Genomic DNA, 11,688 nt, shown 5'->3' on the forward strand with positions numbered 1-11,688 from the left:
TACTCAACTTTTCATTTCCCATTAATTGTATGCCCCACAGGTGTATGCAATTCCAAGTTCCAGAAACTTAGAATAAGTCTCATGTGCCAGAACTTTACCCTCCTAACTACATAAACACAATGCAGTCAAAAATCATTTCCATTACTAAAAGAAACAAAACCATATATTGATAGAATTATAATAGAGATCTGGTACTGTGTAATCAAAACAAAACATTTTAAAAAATCAAATGATTCCTAAATCTGGTACAGAGTAGTCTGAATAATCTCCAGTAATAAAAAGGTTAAGCATAGAGCAATTATAATATAATTAATGCCATATGACACTAATCTATTGCCACTTTACCTAGCTCTGTTTTTAAAAGGATTTGACATAGTGAAGTTACCAAGACTGGCATGTTTTTCAAAGTTTAACGGTGGTATGTAGCATGAATGATAGCTTTTTAAAGAACACAACAATGGAACAAGACAATACCTTTTATGGAGGCTAGTAGAGGACTTAGATGAAAGATGGAGTGCGCTCATAACTTTCGTACTCTTAACTTTTAGCTAGTTGTTAATTTTTCAGTATACCTAGAAAACCCTGGGACCCTATGTCCAAAAACTTGCATAAAATGGAAAGAGTAAGCCGTAAATGATTTAAAGGTGTTAGCTAGGACAACAGTGTTTACATTACAGTGTAACTGTTACATGCAGTCTTTTACAATTAAGGTTGATTTTGGCAGAAAAATGATACTGGAAACTTTGAACATAAGATATTTCTCACAGCATTGTAATCAGGGTGTCTCCATGCAATGAAAATAAGTATGGTAAAGTCATTCTTTAATAATTACATGAATGAAATTAAATCAAATGAAAAACTGTTACATTATAATGCTAATCAATTTTTACAGAATAAGTAGCTGGAAATTCTAGACTAAATTGCATCTTTGAATTGCTTTGTATAGTTTTATATTCAAAGTTATAAATTAAATATGAAAGTAAGGAATGTGATGTATATTTTAAACATGCACATTTATGATTACAGTTTTAAGTAAAAGCATAACTAGCTAAGGAGAAAAAAATCCAGACTCATTTTCCCTGCAGCCATGGTTGAAATCATTCATATCTGTGTAATGACCTACATTTTGAGTCTTCTCTTGCTCCAAGAAAGGTTAATGCCAGCTAATACTGTCATTCAGGTTTAACTGCCTCTTTTCTCCCTGGCACTGATTAGCCCCATCATAGGTAGCAACACAGGGATGGGAAGCAGCCTCTGTAGAACCACTCCTCCTCCTCTAATATGGATAGATGGCAAGTGGGGAGGCAGGAAGTGGGCAGAGAATTGGCTCTACCCCATCAACATGGAGGGCCCAGGCATAGTTGTATCAGCATGCCAAAGGAAATAATTTAAGCCACTTATCCCAAGGAGGAAACTGGGAAGCAGATAGGGACTCTTTGGGCATTCTGAAAGTGAGGTTCTGTTCCTGACTCTGCCAATGACCCTCTGCAAAACTGGGCATGTCACTTAACCACTTTGTACTTCAATCTCCCAGTCTGTAAAATGGGGCTAATTCTTACCCATCTTTGTAAAGCATTTTAAGATCTCTGGATGAAAAGTGGCATATAAAAGAAAAGTATTATTACAGGTTTATAACATCAAGAAAGTTAATTGATCTAGCTATATTTTCCATGAAATCCGCTCTGAAGCATTATCAGTTGACTATCTTTGGCAGCCTGTTTTCCTGATCCTTTAAATCAGCTTCTGTACCAGATGACAGGAGGATAGCTAATGTGATGCTAATTTTTAAAAAGGGCTCCAGAGGTGATCCTGGCAATTACAGGCCTGTAAGCCTGACTTCAGTACTGGGAAAACTGGTTGAAACGATAATAAAGAACAATATTGTCAGACATATAGCTGAACATAATTTGTTGAGGAAGAGTCAACATGGTTTTAGTAAAGGGAAATCATGCCTCACCAATCTATTTTTTTTGAGAGGGTCAACAAACGGAGGGGATCCAGTGGATATAATGTATTTAGATTTTCAGAAAGCCTTTGACAAGGTCCCTCACCAAAGGCTCTTACGCAAAGTAAGCTGCCACGGGATAAGAGGGAAGGTGCTCTCATGGATTGGTAACTGGTTAAAAGATAGGAAACAAAGGGTAGGTATAAATTGTCAGTTTTCAGAATGGAGAGAGGTAAATAGTGGTGTCTCCCGGGGGTCTGTTCTGGAACCAGTCCAATTCAACATATTCATAAATGATCTGGAAAAAGGGGTAAACAGTGAGATGGCAAAATTTTCAGATCATAAAAAATTACTAAAGATAGTTAAGAGCCAGGCAGACTGCGAAGAGCTACAAAAAAAAATAATCTCAAAACGGTGTGACTGGGCAACAAAATGACAGATGAAATGTAATGTTGATAAATGCAAAGTAATGTACATTGGAAAGCATAATCCCTACTATACATATAAAATGATGGGGTCTAAATTAGCTGTTACCACTCAAGAAAGATCTTTGAGTCATTCTGGACAGTTCTCTGAAAACATCCACTCAATGTTCAGCAGCAGTCAAAAAAGCAAACAGAATGCTGGGAATAATTAAGAAAGGGATAGATACTAGGACAGAAAATATCATGTTGCCGCTATATAAATCCATGGTACGCCCACATCTTGAATACTGTGTGCAAATGTGATCACCCCATCTCAGAAAAGACATATTGGAATTGGAAAAGGTTCAGAAAAGGGCAACAAAAATTATTAAGGGTATGGAACAGCTTCCATATGAGGAAAGATTAATAAGATTGGGACTTTTCAGCTTGGAAAAGAGACGGCTAAGGAGAGAGATGATTGATCTATAAAATCATGACTGGTGTAAAGAAAGTAGATAAGGAAGTGTTGTTTACTACTTCTCATAACACAAGAACTAGGGGTCACCAAATGAAATTAATAGGCAGCAGGTTTAAAACAAATAAAAGGAAGTATTTCTTCATACAACACACAGTCAACCTGTGGAACTCCATGCCAGAGGATGTTGTGAAGGCCAAGACCATAACAGGGTTCAAAAAAGAACTAGATAAATTCATGGAGGATAAGTCCATCAATGTCTATTAGCCAGGATGGGCAGGAATGGTGTCCGTAGCCTCTGTTTGCCAGAAGTTGGGAATGAGCGACAGGGGATGGATCACTTGATGATTACTTGTTCTGTTCATTCCCTCTGGGGCACCTGGCACTGTCCACTGTCGGAAGACAGGATACTGGGCTAGATAGACCTTTAGTCTGACCCAGTAGGGCCATTCTTATGTTATTATATTGTTTTTTATAGTGTAAACGTTTGTAATCAAAGATATAAAGTGAGCACTGTACACTTTATATTCTGTTGTAATTAAAATCAATGTCTGAAAATGTAGAAAACCTCCAAAAATATTTAAGTAAATAGTATTCTATTAATACACATGATTAATTACTATTCATGTATTTAATTGTGCAATTAATCGTAATTAATTATTTTAATCACTGGACAACCCTATAGAAATAAATTATTGATCTATCTATCATAATGTTGCTCTTCTGTGTCTTTGGCAACTATACCAGTGTATTTTGTTTCTTTGAGGCAAAAATGCTAGGTGGAGTTCATGCAGGAAACAATCTTCTTTCCAGAGAAGTAATCTGGCTAGCTTCAGAACATGTGATGAAATATTTTGCCATAGGAAATGGTTCAGAAGGTTAGGACTCAAACTGTTAGGTGCTTATCCAAACCAAACTTCAAAAACTTTTCAAGTTCACCCATTTTTAACCCAGAAATGTTATAATAATCATTAGAGATTATTAGTGGTTTGTTAAAGTCTAAATAATGGAACGGACATTGAGATGGAAAGAGAGAAAGAATTACCTGTAAGCAAATAGCACAAAATCTTCATACAACATTGCTGGACATAAAGAATGTCTTATAATTACAATGATATTCTGTTTTCATAATACAAGTTTGATATCTCCAGATTTTCAAAATTGTCCAGCAATTAAACATGTTTTAACATGCAAAGTAAAGAATGCACCGGAGTATGGTGGCATTAATATTTCATACTCTGTATATTTCAAGCAGGTAGTTTCCCTGGTGTGTGAAACTAATCAATCCCAATTGCAATATAAATGTGAAATATCATACATAAAGGTGATTCTTTTCCTTATTACAAGTTGAGGACAATTGGAGGGAGGGTGCAGAAAAGCCATTATATACCACTGAAATATGCTCCGTGGTTAAACAGGAAAAAGCTGTCAACAACAGTAAGACTAATAGTCATTTAAACTGTAACAAACTGATTAGCAATGGCACAGCTGTGACATGTGTATGTGATTAAAAGTTAATGTCATTCTACATGATCCTGCAAACTCTTATGCATAAATAACTTTATGTATGGGAATAGAAAATTACTCAGATGCATAAGATTTGCATCACTGGAGACCTATTTACTAAGATTTTTATCAATCTAATAACATTCTTTACTAGATACATAGAGTTCTGGAACGCCAACCGTCAGTTTATAGTTAATGTGGCTTTAACAATAATTAGTTAGCATAGATGGTATATTGAATAAACTGAAATTACTACCACTGTGTCTCTTTATCTTACTTTTAAAAATATTTGTTATTAACCCACCTATTCTGAATATTTGCAATAAAGGATACTTTTTAAAATTTTGTAATATGATTTCTTTTAGATATTAGAGAACACATAGTATACTGCATTTTCTGGTATAAGACATAAAAATTTAAGTTATGATCTATTTACAAGTGTCAAAAAATTTCCAAAATATGCATACTTCTTTTTATTTTTAATTGTATCAGAAATATCAGTTAACCAAACTATTTCAAACCACATCCTCTCTCAACTTTTTTCTTTCCTCTTCTTTTAGATTTTCATTTTTAATATTTTATTTTAGTTTCCAAAGAAGTTGGATTCCAGTATTTTTGCAAGATTTGCATTAAGCAACAATGAAAAAGACATAGGTGTGATGGAATTCTCCACAGTGCAGTAGGAGGAAACACAGAGCTACTACTGATGGCTGTCATCAACTGCCAGGGTTCTGGAGTAGAGATATAACCCCATGTCAACAGTTTTCAAGCAATTACTAAGGAAGCTGCAAGGCTCTGGACTGTGAAAGCAGATATGCTATTTTTTCTGATTGGATTAGTGAAAGTACACAATAAGAAAATAAGTCAGAATGGCCTCTGCTGACCCTTCTGAACACATGGGTAGGGTCACCCAATCTGGTTACCAGAATATCATATCAGATACCATTGTGCTGAGTATCTGTCATTTGGCCTCCACCATGTGACTAATCACAATTTAAAAAAAATTGAAATGTACTGCAAAAAGCTGCTTCAAAATCAGTGCCCCAACTTTAACTACATTTTTGCTGACAAAAATCTTTGCACTAAATTCTTTATTTTCATGGAACCTTCACAAACTTGGAAATAGTCAAATTTTGAGTGTGTAATCTTTCACTCAGTTCTAGGTATGACACACTCACTGACGTAACACTGTATACTATATTTGATAAGACATTCATTATTCTTATGTCAAATTTTAAAATGGTAGGAAATGTAATTCATGTTATAAAGGAATTTCAGTAAAACCAGCAGTGTTCTAACACAGTTATATTATCTGCGTCTCATAGGGACTACCCACATTGATGTAAATCTCAAAAGGCACACATTATACTATGAATTACAGCTTTGGAACCAAGCTTTACGGGGGGAAATAGTCATAAAACCGTGACAATAGGAAAGGTAATTTTACCTAAAGATTCACAGGGGCAGGGCCCAAGACATTGGAGCTGATCCTAAGAAGTGCAGAGCATTGATTACAATAGTGACTTGGTAAATTGACACAGAGCCACTGATGTAAATGCTGGTATAGACCAGCTCAGACTCTGGCTGTAGGAGTTGCAGGTGTTCAGCATGTAGTTTACAGGAACTGATCAGCACCCCTTTGGATAACTTGTGAGCCCTCTAGTGGTGCTTTGTTTTAGAAATCACAGGCCTTACCTGGGTGGTGGCATTGGAGCTCAGTGCAAAGGGCTTGCATTTCCTTTCTTTGGCTAATAAGATCCACAGATCTATTACAATGAGTACTTTGGCCTGATTGTGTAACCCACACACCTCCTGGATATGGTGTTCTGTCCCATCTAATGGCACGGAGAGCACTTAGGCCTTGTCTACACTACGAGAGTAGTTCGATTTTACTTAAATCGAATTTTTGGAATCGATATTGCAAAGTCGAACGTGTGTGTCCACACTAAGGACAGTAATTCGACTTTGTGAGTCCACACTAACGGGGAAAGCGTCGACATTGGAAGCTGTGCACTGTGGGCAGCTATCCCACAGTTCCCGGAGTCCCCGCTGCCCATTGGAATTCTGGGTGGAGCTGCAAATGCCTTCTGGGTAAAAAAAATGTGTCCAGGGTGCTTTTGGGTAACTGTCGTCATCCGTCCATCACTCCCGCCCTCCCTCCCTGAAAGCGCCGGCGGGAAATCAGTTCGCGCACTTTTCTAGTCAGTGACAGCGCGGACGCCACAGCACTGCGAGCATGGAGCACACTGCGACCATCGCTGCAGTTGTGGCCGCTCTCAACGCCTCGCAGCTTATCATACACCTTTCCCTGAGGCAGATGCAGATAAGTCAGGCGAGGAGGCTACGTCACCGCGGTGATGGCCTGAAGTCTGAGAGTAGCACAGACCTCTCAGAAAGCAGGGGACCCAGCGCCGAGGACATCACGGTCGCAATGGGTCATGTTGATGCCGTGGAACGGCGATTCTGGGCACGGGAAACAAGCACTGAGTGGTGGGACCGCATAGTGCTGCAGGTCTGGGATGAATCCCAGTGGCTGCGAAACTTTCGCATGCGGAAGGGAACTTTCCTGGAACTTTGTGAGTTGCTGTCCCCTGCCCTGAAGCGCAATGACACCCGGATGCGAGTAGCCCTGACTGTCCAGAAGCGAGTGGCCATAGCCCTCTGGAAGCTTGCAACGCCAGACAGCTACCGGTCAGTCGCGAACCAGTTTGGGGTGGGCAAATCTACTGTGGGGGTTGTTGTGATGCAAGTAGCCAAGGCAATCGTTGATGTACTGCTGCCAAAGGTAGTGACCCTGGGAAACGTGGAGGTGATCATAGATGGCTTCGCAGCGATGGGATTCCCAAACTGCGGTGGGGCCATAGATGGAACTCACATCCCTATCCTGGCACCGGACCACCAGGCCAGCCAGTACATTAACAGAAAGGGCTACTTTTCCATGGTGCTGCAAGCACTGGTGGACCACAGGGGACGTTTTACCAACATCTACGTTGGATGGCCGGGCAAGGTTCATGACGCTCGTGTTTTCAGGAACTCTGGTCTGTTTAGACGGCTGCAGCAAGGTATTTACTTCCCGGACCACAAAATAACTGTTGGGGATGTGGAGATGCCTATAGTCATCCTCGGGGACCCAGCCTACCCGCTAATGCCCTGGCTCATGAAGCCCTATACTGGCGCCCTGGACAGTGAAAAAGAACTCTTCAACTACCGGCTGAGCAAGTGCAGAATGGTGGTGGAGTGTGCTTTTGGCCGTCTCAAGGGGAGATGGAGAAGCTTGCTGACTTGCTGTGATCTCAGCGAAACCAATATCCCCATTGTTATAGCAGCTTGCTGTGTGCTCCACAATCTCTGTGAGAGCAAGGGGGAGACCTTTATGGCGGGGTGGGAGGTTGAGGAAAATAGCCTGGCTTCTGATTACGCACAGCCAGATAGCCGGGCGATTAGAAGAGACCAGCGGGACGCGCTGTGCATCCGGGAGGCTTTGAAAGCTAGGTTCCTGAGTGAGCAGGGTAACCTGTGACTGTAAAGTTTGTGTACAGAGAAGCCGAACCTGCCCCCGTTTCTTTACCCAGTTAATGTTGACTATCCTCTCCAGTTACATACCCCCTTCTCCCCCCCTTCCAACACACGTTTCGAAATAAAATCAGTTCTACTTTGTTAATGAACACCGTTTTCTTTACTACTGTTTTCGCGGGAATTTTTTAAAACTGGGACGCGGATTGTGGTGCGGAGCGGGTGTAGTGTAGTGACGCAAAGAAAGCTTCTAAACTCAAGGATTGACAGGCTCCGCTGTGGTGGGCTGGTTCTTTCAACGGAGCCTGTCACCCCTCCTGATCGGGACTGTGTGTATGGGGGGGCTATGTGACTTTGTGGCAGGGGGAGGACGGTTACAGATCTCCTGCTGTGTGGCTCTGTGATCCTGCATAAGGACCGCCGCTTAAGATCTGTAACTGCCCTCCCCCGCCACAAAGTCACAGAGCAACCCACCCCCCACTACAGAACATGAAAACCACCTCCCAGACTGACCAGGGCAACTAGTCACTGCACTGTGTATGTGCCCTGCTGCTGTACCTGCCCCCGCCTATGTACCCTGCCAAAGGTGACTGTCCTGTCCAATTACCATCCCCCTTTCCCCCCCTCCTCCAAAAGAACATGATGGAAACATTAATTAACAGAAACATATTTTTTATTATCAACTACACATGGAACTGGGAGGTGAAACTTGGACGGGGGCTTGTGTCAGGCGGGAAGGAAAGAACTTTTCAAATTTTGGGGAATGAGAGCCTTCTGCTACTAGAGCTCTCTGCAGGGGTGGAGTGAGAGTTTGCGTGGACTCTGCCGCCTCTCCTTCTGTGCACTTTGGGTGAGGGGGGTATGGGACTTGGTGGCGGGGGAGGGCGGTTAGAGATGGACTGCAGTGGGGCTCTGTCCTCCTGCCTCCGTTCCTGCAGAACATCCACAAGGCGCCGGAGCGTGTCCGTTTGCTCCCTCAGTAGTCCAAGCAGGGTTTGAGTCGCCTGCTGGTCTTCCTGCCGCCACCTCTCCTCCCGATCCATGTTTGCTTGCTGCATTTGGGACAAGTTCTCCCGCCACTGGGTCTGCTGTGCTGCCTGGGCTCGGGAGCAGGCCATAAGCTCTGAGAACATGTCCTCCCGTGTCCTCTTCTTCCTATGCCTAATCCTCGCTAGCCTCTGGGAGTGTGATGCCAGGCTAGGTTGTGAGACAGTCGCAGATGGGGCTGTGGGAATGGGAAAAAGGGAGTGAATTCCTCAGAAAGATAAATGTAGTTGTGAACAAAGAACATAGTCTTTCTCTGTGAACAAGACCATGCACAGCACCTATCACATGCGCACTCAGCACAAGGTCGAATTCTCGGCCTTCGCATTCAGTGCCTGGGGTCTTGCACAGCACATTTGAGAAGCGTGTCAGGACAACGGAATTTCTGTTGCAGGCAGACATGGTAAGCCGTAGACTCGTGGCAGCTTAAAACTTTAATATTAGCAATGGCCTCATTTCACATTGAAATCAATGTCGGTCCCTGCTGCCAGCAATCCGGCAAGCAGGAACTCTGCTCCTGTCCCACACCCTCGCGGCTGTCCCCGGGAACGATCCCTTTCGGCTGCCCCTCTCCCGCCTCCACCGCGTGGCTGCAAACCAGCGGTTACAGTTCTGTAAAGGAACGGTAAAGCAGTCCCAACACTAACATTCCCCTACCTCATTCAAAGCAGGTCACCATGAGCGACATCACCCTCATGAGGATCTCTGACAGCGAGAAAGAGAGAATGCTCCGGGAAAGCCTCCAAAGACCAGGGCCGTATGCCGCCCTGCTGTGCAGAGCAATGATTCCCGAGTACTTGCTTGTCTCGTGGCGCGGCAACGTGTCATACTACGGAGGACCCAATAAGGCCGCTCTCCCCAGGAACCTAATGCAACGGATTTCCAATTACCTCCAGGAGAGCTTCCTCGAGATGTCACAGGAGGATTTCTGCTCCATCCCCGGACATATAGACCGCATTTTACTCTAGCTGCTGTAGCAGTGACTAAACAGTAGAGCGGCTTGGGCAGGACAATCATGCAAAACTGGACATTGCTAGATTTTTTTTTCAATAGTTGCACTGCCCATGACTGAACCGTTAAGCGCCTAGGGCAAACTAATCATGAGAAACCCATTTTTTTAATTGTTAATATTCCTGTTCTGTTAAAAATAAATGTTTAGATGTTTACAACACTTACTGGCTGATCCTTCCCCAGATTCTGTGTCCGGGGTAACGGCTGGGGACGGTTGGTAGGGGATCTCTGTAAGGGTGATGAAGAGATCCTGGCTGTCGGGGAAATCAGCGTTGTGAGTGCTGTCGACTGCCTCGTCCACCTCTTCTCCTTCCTCATCTTCCCCGTCCGCTAACATGTCCGAGGATCCGGCCGTGGACAATATCCCATCCTCAGAGTCCACGGTCACTGGTGGAGTAGTGGTGGCGGCCGCACCTAGGATGGAATGCAGTGCCTCGTAGAAACGGGATGTCTGGGGATGGGATCCGGAGCGTCCGTTTGCCTCTTTGGTCTTCTGGTAGCCTTGTCTCAGCTCCTTGATTTTCACGCGGCACTGCGTTGCATCCCGGCTGTATCCTCTCTCTGACATGTCTTTAGAGATCTTCTCGTAGATCTTTGCATTCCGTTTCTTGGAGCGCAGCTCGGAAAGCACGGACTCATCGCCCCACACAGCGATGAGATCCAAGACTTCCCGATCAGTCCATGCTGGGGCCCTCTTTCTATTCTGAGATTGCACGGCCATCACTGCTGGAGAGCTCTGCATCATTGCCAGTGCTGCTGAGCTCGCCACGATGTCCAGACAGGAAATGAGATTCAAACTGGCCAGACAGGAAAAGGAATTCAAATTCAAATTTTCCCGGGGCTTTTCCTGTGTGGCTGTTCAGAGCATCCGAGCTCGTACTGCTGTCCAGAGCGTCAACAGAGTGGTGCACTGTGGGATAGCTCCCGGAGCTATTAGCGTCGATTTCCATCCACACCTAGCCTAATTCGACATGGCCATGTCGAATTTAGCGCTACTCCCCTCGTCGGGGAGGAGTACAGAAGTCGAATTAAAGAGACCTCTATATCGAACTAAATACCTTCGCGGAGTGGACGGGTGCAGGGTTAATTTGATGTAACGGCGCTAACTTCGACATAAACGCCTAGTGTAGACCAGGCCTTAGAGAGAAATAAAATGAGTATGCTCTATAGCCTTAGCTAACAACCAGGTGGCTTTTAGCTCATGCCCACCAGCAACTGGGGTCTATCAGCATTACACTTGTAGCTTGTGGAGAGAACCAGACCTGTCACTCACTGGAAGCAAGGAAATGCCTCACCTCCTGAATTTCCCTCCAGTTGAGATAACTTTCATATCCAGGATAATTCAAATCTATTTTCTTAAATTACAGACTGTTAAATACAGTTTGAAAACTGAAATCCTTGTATGTCAACTTCCATCTCCATTCTGTATGATCTGCTTGTCTCCAGGGTGGGCAGCATCTGTGGAACTTATTACTTGAAGAAGGGAAATGTTCAGGTAAGCACAGTTACATTTTCCTATTCTTCTTTGTGCTAAGATCTGCAGACTTGTTACAATGGGATTTCCATAGCAGCGTGCCTTAAGGGTGGAAAGCAGAATCATCCTTAAAAGTAGACATCCTAAATAAGGTAGACTATATATAAATATCACCTCCATCTCCCTCTGTGCACTAAAGTATGGAAAAGACTTATGCCAAAAAAAGGGGAAATGGTATTGCTAAGATTGGATAACCAATATGCAGAAATTGGTGAACTAACAGCTTTCTAGCAGATCTCAGTACAGGAGACATGAC

At 43.2% G+C, this 11,688-nt stretch overlaps 1 protein-coding gene across 1 annotated transcript in view; it reads right to left on the reverse strand.

Annotated features, from left to right (window-relative positions):
- The window catches only part of LOC128834283 (uncharacterized), a 188,956-nt gene extending 178,664 nt beyond the window's left edge, over nucleotides 1-10,292 (reverse strand). The window contains exons 1-2 of the mRNA XM_054022892.1: nucleotides 10,064-10,292; nucleotides 8,768-9,068 (exon numbers count right to left, since the gene is read on the reverse strand). Coding sequence (XP_053878867.1) covers nucleotides 8,768-9,068; nucleotides 10,064-10,235 — 473 coding nt within the window. The 5' untranslated portion in view covers nucleotides 10,236-10,292. The remainder of the gene's footprint in view (nucleotides 1-8,767; nucleotides 9,069-10,063) is intronic.
- Between the last annotated feature and the right edge of the window lie 1,396 nt (nucleotides 10,293-11,688).

The sequence above is a fragment of the Malaclemys terrapin genome, chromosome 3 (assembly GCF_027887155.1).
Source record: "Malaclemys terrapin pileata isolate rMalTer1 chromosome 3, rMalTer1.hap1, whole genome shotgun sequence".
In the NCBI taxonomy this organism is placed as follows: domain Eukaryota; kingdom Metazoa; phylum Chordata; order Testudines; family Emydidae; genus Malaclemys; species Malaclemys terrapin.